This window comes from Vidua chalybeata, chromosome Z, assembly GCF_026979565.1.
Source record: "Vidua chalybeata isolate OUT-0048 chromosome Z, bVidCha1 merged haplotype, whole genome shotgun sequence".
In the NCBI taxonomy this organism is placed as follows: domain Eukaryota; kingdom Metazoa; phylum Chordata; class Aves; order Passeriformes; family Viduidae; genus Vidua; species Vidua chalybeata.
The window spans coordinates 11,228,311-11,244,725 of record NC_071570.1 but is presented as its reverse complement, the minus strand read 5'-3'; the positions used below and the strand labels follow the sequence as shown (position 1 = coordinate 11,244,725).

The window sequence follows — 16,415 nt, the reverse complement described above, 5'->3', positions numbered from 1 at the left end:
ATCCCTGCAAACTAAAGCACAAATCCCTCTGCACCTCTCTCTCCCTACATTAAACTAAATGATGAAGCACACTCACACCAAACACAGGCACTCCTTTCTGTAAAGCCATGATTTTGACAGCAGTGCCATGCAACTAAAGCCTGCAGGTAACAGACTTGGGAGGTATCCAACCAGGCAGCCCATACTGCCCATGGGAGCACCAGCCAAGCCCCACCTGGACATCTCCAACTGAATTCTCATCCCCACCCCAGCTGCCCATTCAAAGCCTGTGTGCCTGCAGGCAGGAGGTATCTTGTACTTGTCCTGGTTTCCTTCATTAAGCTGAGGGGAAAAAAATACCAGTGGTATTCACATAGATATAAATTACTTTTATGGCCAGGGAAGCTGAAGCCCCAGTGAACTTTAAACACTGACTGTGCTCCTGCTATAAATTGCTGTGCTTGGGGTAATTGGTCAATAAAAATTGAGGCTTGCAGCACCACTGCAATACTCGTCTTCCTCCTGCTGAGGAAAATATCATCAAATATTTGAATTAAAATTCAGACCTAAAAGGAAAGCTTTTTTTTTTTCTTTGCAAAATAATTCCCTAGAACAGACATTATGTAAGTATCAAAACAGATCACATGTACATATTATTTCAAAACATGATCTGCAGTGAGGAAAAACTGAATGTCAGGTTTTAGACAGCGGGGGGGGGGGGTGGGAAATCACTTCAAGCTTCAAAACTTCATCATCCATGACCACCACTTAGAAATCATCGTCTGTATCTTGAAAATACATATCCAGATATGCCCTGAAAGGAGTTACCATATCTATATTTCAACAGTCACATGCTCAGTGCTCACCTACATACACTAGTATCTCAAGGGTGAAAGCAGAAAAGTCCAACAAAAAGAGTACATTTTCTTAATGCTTTTTTCAGTAGAACAGCAGCCTGATGTGAGTGGTTTGGCTTAAACATGTTCAGGCCAAGAGCAATAGTGGGATGTACAGTACCTCCTAAGCAAGTTAGGCATCTACCTCCTTACTCTTTAGCAGAAGCAAGGCACTCAACTTGCTTATTTAATTTCTAATAGTCTCATTCTGTAACCAGAGCACCTTCAAGTACTAAATGTGAAGTGCCTTACCTGCTTCTGTACTTCCCAGCACTTACCAAATCATTCCCTGAAAACAAGACAAAGGATAAAATTTAAAGTAATGTGTGCATTTTTAAGAAGTGACTAAACTGGCCCACAAAGTGTGCAGAAGCAGATGCACTGATACTTCAGCTGGGTGCAAAATATGCTATGGCGAAAACTGCTTCATAGAGAGGCAGTCCTGGGTGTGGACTTTTGGGGGTAGTTCCCCACCACTGTGTTAATCACTGAGCTCTGTCAAGGTGGATTTGAATGAATTAGAAACTGTAACAGGTATTCCTGGGCAATACTAAAAAAATGAAGAAAAAAAAAAACCAGGAAAAAAAAAGGAAAAAAAAGGGGGGAGAAAAAAGAAAAAAAAAAAAGGAAAAAGAAGGCAAGAAAAAAAAAAGAAAAAGGAAAGGAAAAAAAGAAAATCAAAAAAGAAGGTCAAAAGTTGCTTTGCTGACTTACATCCCTCTGCTCTGAGAATGAGAACTAATGTGTGCAGGAGAACCGAGAGCAAGGGAGGAAGCAGGAAGGAGAACTGAGAGGACGTGATATCTAGGTATTGTATTTAAACTGGCATTACTACATTAAACACATGTCGTTGCAGCCCCAAGCTACAATTTCACACCACTTCTAAACTGATTTAATGGCTAGCTGACATCAGGTTCCTTAGAAGGAAAAATCTTCTGAGTTAGCTCACTGAACCAGCCTGCTGAGGGTTAAGAGCAAAAATATGCAGTCAAAATTTTTCCCTCCATGGCATCTGTCTTTAAGTGCCAGTCTAATTATTAACTAGACCGAGCTCTCCCTCTTCATTGTACACAAACAATAACCACATCAAAGTCTGCAAAGAATGGCAGTACTACTCAAACTGAGTTCCTTGGGTACTCAAATGCTACCTTTTTGCACTTCAGCTTCTTCAGAGAAACTTTACAACACTTTTGAAAATATAAAAGTACTTTGCAAAGAGCAATCCAAAATCTTCAAATACAAAAGGAGGACAAAAATGAAAATAAATATAATTTGCATAGGTCAAAGACCTAAAATAATTTAGCATTTTGCTCCAAAACATGACTTGGAGTAGAAGAATCACTTGCATCCTCAGTGCTCATACTGTTACTGAATGCTTCTGCAACTTGCAAAAATGTCCAGCAAAAATAAAAATTCCTATCTTGAGCAAGCAGTGTGTATATGGCCTTCAGAACTGCTATTGGCAATGGTTCTGCTCTGGTATCTCTGAACTGTGTTCATTGTTGCTATTCTTAAAACACCTGAAAGAAACTTGAGTTTAATGAGCTTACAGAAGTACCTCACAATAAGAGCAGTGTGTGTCAAATGCCAATATCCTGACAAGCTGTCCATTCCTGTGCACTGCTAACAATTACTCCCTATTATGTAAACAGCAGGCTCCATCTTTTTAACATGTTTCCTATGGGGAGATTTTAGAATGAAGAAATTTCCTGTAAGTGTATTTACCCTTCTACTGATTTACCAGTCCAGCATCTGACAAATGCTGCATTACTCACCATGTCTGTTTTTACCTGTTTTTTTCCCAAACACATTCCAAGTTCTATTTAATCAAGGATTAGTGTGTTGGTTTTTTTAAACAGAAATTAAGAGAAAGAAGAATTCCTTCATTAAGGATCTGATTGCAGGATTGAGAGTTTATACATAAAATACACTCAAGCACTGATGATTTGATTTCACCAGGATTCCACAAAGGTTTGGACTGCCAGGAGCAAGGCTTCCCTTTAATTATCTTCATGTTGCCTTTGCTAATTTTAGCTCTTTAGTATTTCATTTACATATAGTGCACTTGAGCACTTCCTAATTCCTGCAAATTTCTGATAAAAAAATCATCCGAAAACTATCAAACTAGAGCAGACCTTTCTAATCATCTCTCAGAAGAACGACAGAGTAGAGCTCACTGCCTTACACACTGCATCTGCTCTGCAATTAGGAGATATGGCTGCAGCATTTTAGAGACACTTAAAATACACTTAATTTTGTCAGCCTTATATAACAGAACAGTTAAAATACATAAGCACGGATGTCACTGCAGGCCTTTGAGTAAGTATCCAATGTACAACCAAAATTAGCCTACGTACCCCTAACTGAGGCATAGCTTACCACAGCTGTGTTACTGCTGGTAGCTCAGCTAGTGAGACTAAAGCTAGCACAAGCATGACTATCCAAGCTGATTGCAGAGTGTTACAGAAGGAAAAGCACTCTGCTTGTTTATCAGAGCCACAGTGTTCTGTGGAAATAGATGCATAGAAAATTGAGAACTACCACTTCAAAATCACATTAATGTGAATTTAGAGATGAAAAAATAATCTCCTTCCTTTACTCTCAACCAGCCTGATGCTTCTCAGGTTGTGCTGTACAGGCCTTCAGGAAAGAAATTTCCTTAATTCAAGAATTACAGTTGGACTTGATGATCTTAGAGGCTTCTTCCAACCTAAGTGATTCTATGACTTTAAGTGACAACTAAATATTAAATAGGCATTAGTGGCAGGACAAGTTTGCATATAATCAGCAAACATTATTTAACACAAACAGAAACTCTACAGTTCTATTGTTAAATAGATGCCCTAGATGAGAAACTCAGTGATTGACAGTACAACAAAACCCAGTGTTAGTCTGTTTTGAATCACCAGGAATGTAGCCAAAGAGTTTTTACTATTTTAAGAGGAGTGTATTTCTGAATTCAGAGTTGGTATATGGAATTTTGTTGTGTTTAACTTAAAAACTTCAACATATTTGTTGAAGATTTTCTTTTTAATCTCCATATCCTTAAAAAAAATCATTCAGTCATCATCACTATGATATTTCAAATTCAGCTAATGATAGAGTTGCCAATTGGAACAACAGCCTGGACTCTGAAAAGGAAAATAAAAGTACACTAAAAAGATACAGGAACTTTGTTTTTAAACAAAAAACTATGAAAGCCTTCTTTTCAGTGCCATGTCATGACTGATCAACATTGTTACTTCACTTACATAGAGTGCTTCCACTTTGCTGCTCTTGACTGATACATGAGACTGCATATGTTCATGCACTTTCAGTGCTGGATTAGATACTAAAAGCCTGAAACATGTATTTAAAATCTTAACTCTGGAGAAGACTCACAAGTAAGTGAGGTCATATTGATAAAAGAGTAAACACAGTTTTTTAACTGAGACAGCTGCATAATAAAAAGTAATTGAAAATGTTGAGAGTAAAAATATTGGAAGCTTAATGATACTTATTGGAAGCATTCTAGAAAAATAGTTTTCTATTGGGTACACAAAGTTTATAATGACAAACCAGCATTCCTGCAAAAAGACAACTTAATGGTTTGAAAAAAACAACAAACTGCAATACAAAACCTAAAAAACAACCCACATATCAATTAATACATTAAAATAAATATTTAATTATCAACTCCAACAGACAATATAAGCAAAATTATGCTCAATGAAGAAAAACAAAATAGGTAAGTATACTGTAGCTTAGAGAATCCTTTAAGATGTTAGTTCAATTCTGTAAACAAACTGGATATACATTCAGCAGGAAGAACAAATGTCAAGAAATTACCCATGACATTATATCACTTAAAGTTTAATTCCATGTATAGTTATTGTAGTTATTTCATTTTAGAATTAATTAACCACACAAAATAGGTGTGAGAGAAACCCACATCTTTTGCCTGAAGTTTATGCATTATAATTCCACCTCCTCTTTAAAATGTTTTTTATAAAATAAGAGCAATGAGAAAGACAAGCAGCCAAGGAAAGGAAATTAACAGCTTCAAGCATCTCACAGAGCATTGCTACATTTTATTTAGATCATATAAATTATTTCTCTCAGAGATCAGAAGGATATGGGAATATGCTTCTAATAAACAGACGAAATGCATTCAGTTCCAGCAAATTGGATTCATACCAGCAAGCCTCATGCACTAGTTGACAAAGAGAAAATGATAAAGCTTACCATGCAGCTCAACAGACCAAAATGAACAACTTTTTAAATGGACAGCTTTCCTGAACTAGTCTTACTAGTAACCAAGAATATTCAGACAGTTCTAATTAATAGTTATTTTGACATATGGCTGATGCATACAATTAATTACAAGATAAAGAAATACAATGATTACTATAAATATTGTGGATATAAAATTCCTGGAGTGGATTTGAAACTTTGCTTTTTATGAATGTAACATTACACAACAAAATCTTTACAGCAATTTCGGTTTATGTTCTGCTTCTGTCTTTTGCAAAGATGAAAATAAGGGTAGCCTGCAATGTTCTTAATAAGTTTGGCACTGTTTCTGTAAGCAGATAAGCTAACACAGACCTCTCAGTCTTTACAGTGGTTCACATATTTACCAGTACATCCATTTTTTGGAATAAGACCTTATGCTTTGTCTCTAGTACCCAACTATTAATTAATTTCTGAAAACTGCATTATGAGAAGGTAGAGCTGACATTTCAAACCTTCACATAACTTTCAAACAGCTGAACAAAAAGGTAAGCCTGTTAGCTTATTCTTTTAAGATTTCTCTTTAAAAAAACAAGTATGATGTAGCAGCAAACTAAACATTAGACTATAATTCGAATCAGAACTAAAAACTGGACAATAAACAGCAGTCACCGTGCACAGCAAGATCAAGACAAAATGAAATATTGTTAAATATAATAATCAAATTTACTTTAATCAAAGTAAAGTTAATTAAAGTGCACTTTAATAAAATTTACTACACTAGGTACTGCTGCACATGGTGAAATCCCACTGCAAAAACACAGGTCAAAGACTAGGTGCTTTATTGAATTTAAATGGCACATGTTACCAGGTCAAAGCAACTGCTTCATGAGAATGGTTAGACAGATCTGTTTGCTGGCGATGTGAGCTGGACAGGGCTGCGTGGTAATACTGGTAGTAAAATCACTTTGATAGTAAAAGTCATTATCTGTTACATGAGGGGTTTCCACAAATGACCTTAAAATCATATTATCATAATGTCCTATATGAACAGTTGCTGCTATAGAAACAAAACACATACGGAGTAATTGGAGCCTTAGAGTTCTGTAGATAAGTACACCATTATGTTTCACAGTGTAGATTAGGCCTAAAATGCTGAATTTTTGGCTGGAATATTTAGGATTTTACTCCCTGACAGTATTAAAGCTTTTTAAAAAGAAGAATCTGGAAAGCTTTGGGAGTTTACATTCTTTCCACGTTTGTATGCCAAATTTTCAAAACAAAATCTTACCGTTTTCTAAACATACTGTTATGTAGGAGACACACTAGTTAATATAAGGAACCATGCTTTTGATACAGATATAAAAGATACATTGGTGCCTTTTCTGCATGTTTGCTTTTTATATTTTTGGTTGCTCTGTCCACAGATATTTTCCATGCTCTTCACAGAGATGCACTGGGAGGTATATTTCTTGTTTTTTATGAAAAGTTGTAAATACACTAAAATTCTGAGATTATGACATATGACTTAAAAAGTAATTTTTGTTGTTGTTTTTGCCTTTAGGCAAACTAAACTCAACGCCATCTTTTAGCTGGGGAGCTGAAACCTAAACACAGAATTTTCTGGCCGTGATCCCACAGACTTCTTAAAAGAGGCAGACTCATGTGCCAAAACAAAGCGCGGCTCGGAGCCTGGAATCACGAAAAGGAGGGACGACACTAAGCAATCCTGCCATGCCTAAGCTGTTGGCACTTGCATGTCAAGCGGAGGTGCGACGTTTGCCCATTATTTTACTCATTAGCCAGCAAGCACAATATTATGGCATCAGGAGAGTCAAATATCTATATCTAGCTGTACATCTATCTAGATATATAGATACAGATAGATTAGATATAGATATATTTGCGCGTGTGTGTGTGTACATACATATGCCCCCAATACATGGAGAAATATGCTACTTTTTTTCCACCCCACAACGTGTTGAACGGATAGAAACGAGTTCAACGTTGTTTTCCGTTCACTCTCTCTGGCAGGCAGAAAATGCCAGCAAGAGGCAGCAAGAGGCAATCGGTGCTGGGTACGGCTCGGACTACCGGGACACCGGCAGGATGAGTTATCCCGCTGGACGAGCGGCGCGGTTTTCTACTATACTTGGCTGAGCGACACGCCAGAGCTCCGGGCTCGGGGACCGACCGGCCCACCGCCCGGACAGCAGCGGCTGCCGAGCGCCCCGGGGTTCTCCCGGGAATCGCGCCGACAGAAGTTTTCCTGCCCACCCGGAGCCGGCGCGGCGCCCACCGCCAGCGGGACGGGACACCGCGTCGGGACGGCGGGAAACCGGGACACCCCCGCCCCCCGCGCCCCCGGCACACCCCCCTCACCCGCGATTCTCAGGCAGGTCTCCAGACCGGCGGGGGGCGGCTGCCGCCGCCGCTCCGCCTCGCCCCCCGCCGCCCGCGGCGCCGCGCCCCGCGTCCTCTTCAGCGCGGGCGGCGGCGGGGCTGCGCGGCGCCGCGCCTCGGCCCAGCTCTTCCGCTTCATGGCGGAGGCGGCCGCGGGCGCTACTATCCCCTCATCCCGCGGGGACCGGACGGCCGGAGGGAGGGGAGGGACCCCGCGGCGGCGAGGGCGGCGGCGGCTGACGCGTCCCCGCGGACACCGCCCCGTCCCGCCGCACCTTCGCCCCGCCGCCCGGCGGAGCGCCCGCCGCGCCCCCAACGGCCGCCCCTGATTGGGGCGCGCGGTGTGGCGTCACCGGCGCGGAGCAGCGGGGCGGGGGAGGGGGGCGTGACGTCACGGCGGCCGCGGTAACAGGTGGGCCGGGGCACGCGACCCCCCCCCCTCCCCCCCCCCCCCCCCCAATCCGCCGCCCCCGGGGCGCCGCCTGCTCGGGCGCGCGCCCGGCCCGCGCTGCTGACGTGGCGCCGGCTGCCCCCGGGATGGGGCGCGCGGCCCGGGCCGCGGGGGCGCCGCCGCCGCCCCGGGCACTCCGCGCTCGCCCCGGGCACTCCGCGCTCGCCCCGGGCACTCCGCGCTCGCCCCGCCTTCTCCGGGGGCCTCGCAGCCCTCCAGGTGCCCCTCCTGACACGTACCAAAAGAGGAGCCCAAGGCCTTGGTACTTCGTAAGGCCAACTTGAAACAGGCCAGTGCATGCAGGCTTCTGTTCTGAACGTTAAATGGACTTACCCGAAAAGTTTAAATAACTGTGTGTGAATCTGCCTCTTAGACACAGTGATACTTTAAAACACACAGTTATTTTAAATAGCCGTAGCACTAAACCAAGCTAGTAGGTAAAACAGCTTCTAAGAACCACTCCCTTCCCACCTCCGTCTAATGGCCATGATGAAAGCCCTTGAGGAAGTATTCTACCATCTGCTGAACGTGCGTATTTGTGGAGGAAAACCTGTTGGAAACATACTCGTTGCCACTTTTCACTGCATGCCTTTTTAAAAAATCCTTTCTAAATAACACCAGAGACCTAAAATTCTTCTGACGCTTCAAAAACAAATTCTCCCAAGCATGACTGTGGCCATAGTTGTTCCAATTCATTATGAATGTGGGAGTCATTGTCTCGCTGTGGCCAGATGCAAAAGGCAGGCCCAATGGTCTGATTAGGACACCTCAGCTCTTCTGCTGAATCCTCCTCTCTCTTCCTCTCTCCTTTTGTTTGTCTGCAGTTTGTGAGTCTTTCTGAAGAAGTGATTTTGCTGAGATAACTCAGAGGTTGTGGTATGGTTCCATATTAAAATAGTATTAAAATAGTGAAGGTGGATGACTTCAACCTAAAGAGCTGTAAAACTATACTTTAATTAATTCCAATATCTTTTAATAGTCCATAGCTCTTTTAGCTGTAGTTATTTTTTTTTTATGTGCTTATTAGGACCAAGAGAACTATAACCATTGTATATTGTTTTAATTCTGTTAAAAGCAAAAGAACCAGGAAGGCAACTAGAACATTTCCTTTAAAATCAAGAGCACCAAGAACAACTGCAAAATAAAAGTGAAACGAGAATCAGTGTCCTTAGCTGTGATTATTATCAGGTGAATGAAGCAGAGTGGAAGCACCACAAATAAACTGAGTATTCATCATTCATTGTCTTTGAAAAGAATTTTTCTTTGTTTATTGTCTTTGTTTTACAAACATATGACCAGTTTTCCAGCCTGCTTTTGGCTGTTATTTAAGTAACATAAGGCAGAGAGGCAGATGCATTCCAGAGTTCCTGGCATGCTGAAAAATAATGTTGAGTTGGGGGAGTGCTGGAGGGAGGAGGCAGCTCCTTATTTGAGACTGTAGGAACAGTGGTTCATGAAAAGCAGACTTCACTCTGCTGTGAGCCTGAGCTGCCTGTCCCAGTCTGTTATGCCGAGTTTGAGGAAGGCTCTGGCCAGCCCTGAAATCACAGGGATTCAGAGTCTGCACGTGACTACCTTTATCCCTGTGCCGAGTGCTGTTTAGTCAAAGCAGGGAACTGACAACTGTATTTTTCCATTAATAAAATCCTTCTTGTAAACATATAATATCAAAATGGAGGTGTAATGAGTAAGTTGCTAAGGCATAGTATCTTTAATAGAATTACATTATTCAGTATTGTTATGTTTCTTAAGCAAGCCTTTTATTTTTCATCAAGGAACAGTGCACTTAATTTCACATGCTTTTAATGATGTAAAGCTTTCCAGAACTTGCTCTGGGCCTGCCAGTGACCTTAATGGATACAGGAACAAACATCTTCACAAAATGCCATTTCACAATTGCGTTAAAGCTTAAAAGGGGAGAAAATCTGCAGCTGAGACATGTATGTATGGTAGCGTTTTACAGTGAAGGTCAAATACTGCAGAGAAGGATACGCTCCTCCATAAATCTTGGACAATTTTTTTTTTTTCAAATTGCTAAAAAGAGGTGTATCCTACATCAAAGAGGGCATGTCTACTTTAATGAAACCAATAGATGTTGAACATAAACATCTGTAGATAAATGAATAATATGAAATATGCCAGAACTGCAATCCAGAAAGAATGCTGTTATGCTTACTTCAGTTGTCTAAGACAGAAATAACTAAGAACAATTTATTCTGAGACCTCCTGCTCTGAGAGAAAATACATACACACAAAGGAAGAACATTCTGCTGCAAATCTTCATAGGAACACAAATAATTTGGCTTACTCCAAAACCAATAATCTGATCAGATACAAATTTAAGACACACCTCTCTCTGGTCTTACAGACTCATGATTTTGTATCGCACAAAAGAACTGCAGACAATACATGATGACGTATTTAAAATATTTATTTGAATTTGTGAAATGTGTTTCATAACTTCTGCCACTGCCAGATGCAAATGAAGTCCAGCTGTTCAAAATTGTGACTTTTCAAGGTGTATTTCAATATAAAATTGTCATAACAGTGCTGGAAGCTTTAAAACAGTGCTGAAAAGTCTTGGATTGAAAGCCAGTATTGATCTGCTGAAGGCAAGAATCCCAAGTTCTTTCTGAGCAAAATCTGATTTCTTACTTTAGTACACCTTTAACAATGATGTTTAAAAAAACATTAGCAAGTTTGTCTGATGAGACAATAACAAGCTCCAGGATTTTTTGCAATCAGTCTCAGTTGTGTTTTAGTTTTTATTATCTTGTACTCAATGGAAATAGCAATTCTGTATCCATCTCTAGTATTCAGGTAGTTTATTCTATGCTCTGATTTTCTACATAAGGTTTCAGATGTCCCACGAAGAAGCAACAGAACCAATGCTTGTTGTAATTCACTGGAGAACTGTTCTTGTAGAGCACAAATTTTTAAAAAAGTATATATTACATCAGTGTCATATGTCAATAATCTGAGATTTGTTTGAGAAATTCACTGTTTTAACTCCTGCCAACTGCAAGACTGTATTAATGGGAACATGATCCAGCCTGTTTTTATCAAGATGCAAAAAATGAACTTCGTTGCCTGGAATGAAAATAACATGTAAATTATTGAATACCATATTTACTTATTCAAAGATGTAAGTGAATTGAAGCAGCATTCTGACTACCTACCAGTTATCGTACAAATGTGTACTAGTTCTGTAGACTGCAAAATATTCTGTATTTTAAACAATGACAAAATATTTTTAAATTATATTAAAGAAGCAAGGAACATTGAGGCATTTAACTAGTTTAAATCTGCTGCAGCATGATGTTTCCTAATAATGTGAATACTGTCATGTTGCAATTCCCCCTTCATGCTCTACTCCTCTAATAAAACCACATTAAATGCCTCAAATCAAATGTAAAAGCAGAATGTAGGTAAATACCATGATATCAAGAAAACCCTCCAAACTTTGAGGCAGTTGTTCCATCAGCAATCCAACCAATTTTTGCAGGACTGTGATCAGGTTTATGCCACCTCTGTGGGAGATGGGACTACACAATGACACTCTGCAGATTACTTCATGTGACAGAAATCGCATAGTTCAACACCAGACTGTCTCCTTGGTACACACAGGGACAGCAGGCGAAATGGCAGCAAACAGCTGAAGGAGACAGTGGTAACTTTCACACAAAACAAAGCAGCTCACCTGGGCCTAGAATCAAAGCTCCTCCCTGCTGAGCAGGGTCTCCTTGAAAATCAAAAGCTGGGCCAGTCATTGCTCTCCATATACTCCTAATACTTCCCAGAAGAGTGTTTGATTTCACATGAGGGCTCCGAACTAAACAAAACCACAAAACACTTGTTATCTAGAAATATGAAAGAATATAAGAACAACAACAATTAACAGCTACTATGAATACTTTAGAGATTCCTGATTACCAGTATTTTCACAAAATATAGCCTATGAGAGACAGTCCGGTGGGCAACTCACTTTCTCTTTACATTGCGATCATACTATTTTATCAGAGCATTTTTGTTTTGTTTGTGAAAGTCTAAATAAGGTAAGAAAATTTTTCTTACCTGATGCTTTATTACCTTCACCTCTTTTCATCCCAAGTATTTTATAAATTTCCCTTAGTGGATCTACATACATTTCATGTGTATACCCAGTTAAACTGCAAAAGGGCTGTAAAATATAGGCATAGACACAGACAGACACAGAAAAATATAGTAATATTTGTAAGGTTAAGGCAGTAACTAGTTAGGGTCTACTGACAACAGCAAAAATACTGACAACCTGCCAGCTCCATGCTCCTCCCTCTTATTTGAAAATTGTATATTTGTTAATTACGTTGAAGTGGAAATTTTTTATCCTCAAAGTTCTATTAAAACAAAGCTTCCAATGAAATCAAGAAAAGATGTTTCCTTAGCAACCCCTGGTGGTTTTTAAACTGCAAGTTTTAATTATTTGCTTTAGTCATGTATTACTATTAGATTGCCTCATGAATACTATCCTTTTTTATTGCTGTTGCAAAAGACCACCTTTTCATGCAAACCAAATCCCTCAATACAGACCATTAAGACGTAACAGAGGATACACTGTATTTAATGGCTACTTTATTTACCTTGATGTGATGATATGATGACTGTCCAATAACTATAAGCCTCACATTTGATTCCTAGAACAGAACATGGGTATTGAAGCTGTAAAGAGGAAGTGGGTGTTCCTACATAACTTCAAAACATTAACAGATTCTGGTGTCCCAAGTTAGTGATCACTGTGCACTGACTTAAAATTATTTGACGTTAACATAACTTCCACGTTTGGAGACTGTACTTTTGTATATCACCTGCAGTTAGCAGCTACATTAATTCTTTAAGTGAAAAATTATTTTTAAAAATAACTTTTAAATTTCAGTTGTGTAAACTTTGAGTTTCCTGTAGCATTGGTAGGATTGTCTTTTCAATTAACTGAAACATGCTATGATTTTGGAAACTCAAAATTTCCACTCAGTTGCACCTCCATCTAAAGAAGAAGCACATGATAGTGCCCAAGCACATGATGGTGCCCAAACATTTGGGATTTACATATATGGAGCCATTGATAGATATAATTTGCATTTATATGCACTTGTGTTTTTGGCAGGTGCAGCCTTAGGCCTGAGTCTGTAAAACAAAGCCCAAAACTGAAGTTCATTTAGCTATCACTAAAAACAGTTCAAAAATATAAGGCTGTTTTATTATGTATTCGCCTTTCCCATAGAGAATAATTTCCCACATAAAATAATTTTGCTTGTTATGAAAAGAAGCCCTCCTAAAACCAGAATACTTACACTAAGAAAAGTGTGGAAATTTTTGACTCTCTAGATACATTTATTTGAGGAGCCAAATTAAGAAAATGTCTTTGAGTAACACTGATCAAACAGTTTAGAAATATCTGTCCTGAAAAGGGAAGCTGACAAAGAAATTGCCCCTTTTTGTCCTCAAATTCCTAGTCCATCTCAGATGGACTTAGGTGGACTTGCCATCAGCAATGACCTGAGTCTCTGTCATTGGCTATGCTGCTGTTGGGAATAAAGTATGGCAGAATTTCAATCAGCAGTCTAGAAGAGACAGATTGACCTTCCATATTTATCAGGAGATCATTGTCTTCTCTGGCGTCTCCTACCACCCAAAAAACACCATGTTGATAGCAACCCCTGCCCACTCTACTTCTCTTTTCTGTCACTGTCATTCCTGTTTGTGCAGCTGCCCTGGAGAGCATGACACACTACTAATGCAGCTTACAAATCACCATAGAAAAAGATACTATTTTTAATCCAGATCAATTTTCTGATCTTGTTCCGTGCACTCAGTCAGCCCTACTAGCATAATGGAAAGGGCAGTAGTTACCAGTCAGAAGACAGCTGTCCAGGGCACTACTAATACTGAAAGAAATGCCTGTCAGATTTTGTCTAACTGTTCTGAGCACAGCAGTAAAAAGAGCACCAAGCTAATAGGGCAGCAAGAAATAATGCTGTTGCAACAGAGTGCCATAAATCCTTTCCTGTGTCTCCTAGGCAGATTCATTATTGCTATTGTAGCAAACAATGAAAGCGTTTCTTCTGAGCCTTTTTTTTTTTTTTAATTCCTCGAAGCCTTACATAAACGTGTAGCTGGACATAACAGATCTGCTTGATTGCAGCCACAAACACATTAAGAGCAGAGTACTTACTTGTAAAAATGCCTTAGGGACTTTTGCCAGATCTTCTACATACTCCTTACAGGTGTAACACAAAAAGTTCTGCAATGTACCCAATTGAATGTGTCAGAAACAAATACAACTGCAGAGATATGAAGCAGCAGACTCTGGGCACACACCACTTTGGAGATGATCAGGAACAAGGAATGGTAAAAATTCCAGGCACCAAATTTGGATTAGCCAAAATCCTGGTTTAACTCAAGCCTGAACAAGGACACTGGGCCTGCAGCCTTGTAAATATTTTTATCTCTACATATTTTAGGAATGTGATAGCTGGCTCGACAGCTGTGAAATCAAGGAACACGATACTTGTTTGCCTAAACACCCGGCTGAAGAAGTATTTCCTTTCTGGTAAATCGTGTTTCACCTTACCAAAGAGCAGGGGGTCTCAGGAGCAGCACTGCTCTCCTCCGTGTTTCTTCCCCTCCGCTCCAGCCCAGCCCGTGCTAAGCCCCCGCACCCCCGCCTCCCCACAGCCCCGCCGGGCGCCGGGTTGGGCCTCGCGACGGCCCCTCCTCACCCGCACGAACAGCACGATCGCTTTCTGCTCCGCGTACAGGGCCTGGAAGGGGACGCTCCTCCCGTCCGCGTCCAGCACCAGGCAGCGGGCAGCCTCCCGCAGCTGCTCCTGCTCCGGCCGCCGGCCGCAGCCCCGCGCCCGCCCGACTTGCTGCGTGACCGGGGGCGCCGGTGGCCCGGCCATGGGAGCGCGGAAAGGAAAGGCGGAGCTGGAGCGGAAAAGGCGCGGGGCGTTGTGCGACGGCGAGGAAGCGACGGGGCCGGGATGGAGCGGAGCGGTTCGTTCCCTGCCGTGGGAGCGACCTCGGGAAGCCGCGCCGTGGCCCGGGAGGAGCCGGGGGTTTCGGATGGAGAGAGCGGGCAACCTGCGGCCGAAACCGCTGCGCGTCCGTCAGCCAGAGCCGGGGTACAGTTTGTGCCCGGGAAACACAGAGTCACCCGGAGTTTCCCGGGAATGGTGTGCAAGTAGGAGCAGTGACGGGGTGGTACGGCCCTCGAGGTCGGCGTGCTTTTTGCGGGAGGCCGCAGCCCTGCAGAGGGCCGTAAACGAGATAGGAAACTGTTCTTGAGGAGCTGTCGAGCTGCTGTATCAGACAAAAACCACACCAAACCCGGTGTCCCTGTTCATGCAAAAGCAGAGCTTCACAGTGTCTTGACAGCTGAATAGCAGAAGATGCTCGCGTGCACGAAGAAATGAGTGAACAGTTCTTATAATAAGAATAACACTAGGTCGTTGAAGAGTATTGTAGTCTTTTAGATTGTTGTGTCAGCTGAAAGCTTATGAGAATGAGGGTATTTTCTTAGCGGACAGAGGAAAAAGAAATATCAAGAGAGAACAGGACTGAGGAGATCTCCAGAATTTATTCTGCTGTGTGAAACTCTCTGATTATATTATTTACAAAGTTTCTCTTGGCAGACACTCCCAGGGTCTACATGTTAATGTGATTCAAACTTACATGCCCTGTTCTTTGGGTTAAGCCACTGCTTTTATATTACCAGGACTAAGCACATAGAACAGGTTAAGTCTTGCATTTCAATATGTCCTCACAAGGACTTTGATTTAAAAGGTGATGAATTAAAATTAGTAAAGAACTTCAGAAAATCGTGAAATTTATAATTCTCCTCAGTGCAGTTGGACCCAATGATTTTAAAGGTATTTTCCAACCTAAGTGATTCTATGATTCTGATAGAATATGGACAGTTGTTTTTGTCAGGTTTCCTTGTTCAGTTATCAGTATGCTGTCCAACACATTTCTTCCTCTGGCAGTTCATAAACCAAGCTGTGTGCTGTGTGCAGCAGCCCTGCAGATCCCTCAGCAGTACTGATGGGAATGTGCTGCCTACCCTTGACTACTGCAGGACATAGCAAGGCAGAGAACTGACAATTTTTGACAAGCTTTGGTCTTCATCTTGAAGCTGAAGTGGATAGGCCATAATCTTGTGTTATACCTGCAGTAAAACTGGGATGCGGTGGGCAGGACTCCTGGGCACAGCTCAGGACTTGATCATCAATAGAGCTTAAAACAGGGCCTTTGCCACTGGAGCTGGAAATGAGAAGAGGCAGTCATATCACTGTAGGGGATCTCCTGCCACAGCCTCTGAGAGGGAGCACACATCGGGATGAGACTGCTGATGAAGAAAATTGGGCATTGTGGTGTGACAAGCTGAGATGACACTGCCCCAGGTCAGTCTGCACATAGCTGACCTTGTGCACTCAGAG

General features: G+C 41.6%; 2 protein-coding genes across 8 annotated transcripts in view; both read right to left on the bottom strand.

Moving 5' to 3' along the window:
* The window catches only part of CDC14B (cell division cycle 14B), a 44,231-nt gene extending 36,443 nt beyond the window's left edge, over window positions 1-7,788 (bottom strand). For 3 of the 4 annotated variants that reach the window (XM_053969016.1, XM_053969019.1, XM_053969017.1), the window contains exon 1: window positions 7,470-7,788. In XM_053969016.1, coding sequence (XP_053824991.1) covers window positions 7,470-7,629 — 160 coding nt within the window. In that variant the 5' untranslated portion in view covers window positions 7,630-7,788. The remainder of the gene's footprint in view (window positions 1-7,469) is intronic. The other variant, XM_053969015.1, reaches the window with a different exon arrangement.
* Window positions 7,789-10,354: 2,566 nt separating this feature from the next.
* On the bottom strand, window positions 10,355-14,930 carry PRXL2C (peroxiredoxin like 2C). Of its 4 annotated transcripts, XM_053932702.1 has the most exons (6): window positions 14,697-14,930; window positions 14,150-14,218; window positions 12,561-12,614; window positions 12,016-12,121; window positions 11,642-11,773; window positions 10,355-11,031 (listed from the first exon to the last, which is right to left on the bottom strand). In XM_053932702.1, the coding sequence occupies exons 1-6, from the start codon at window positions 14,877-14,879 to the stop codon at window positions 10,904-10,906; spliced, it is 672 nt and encodes a 223-aa protein (XP_053788677.1). In that variant the 5' UTR covers window positions 14,880-14,930; the 3' UTR covers window positions 10,355-10,903. The 4 variants fall into 4 exon arrangements, with proteins under 4 accessions (XP_053788677.1, XP_053788679.1, XP_053788678.1 ...); XM_053932704.1 differs by lacking the exon at window positions 12,016-12,121 and having other exon boundaries at window positions 12,561-12,639; XM_053932703.1 differs by lacking the exon at window positions 14,150-14,218.
* Window positions 14,931-16,415: the final 1,485 nt, after the last annotated feature.

What these genes read in the sequence shown, in the direction of transcription:
- PRXL2C (XM_053932702.1), bottom strand. Translation starts at nt 14,879, where the DNA reads ATGGCCGGGCCACCGGCGCCCCCGGTCACGCAGCAAGTCGGGCGGGCG. An exon ending in TGAAGGTAATAAAGCATCAG is followed by an intron (nt 11,774 to 12,015) that starts GTAAGAAAAATT and finishes GGTTTTGTTTAG; the next exon opens with TTCGGAGCCCTCATGTGAAA. An exon ending in AGCTTTGATTCTAGGCCCAG is followed by an intron (nt 11,032 to 11,641) that starts GTGAGCTGCTTT and finishes TTTTCATTCCAG; the next exon opens with GCAACGAAGTTCATTTTTTG.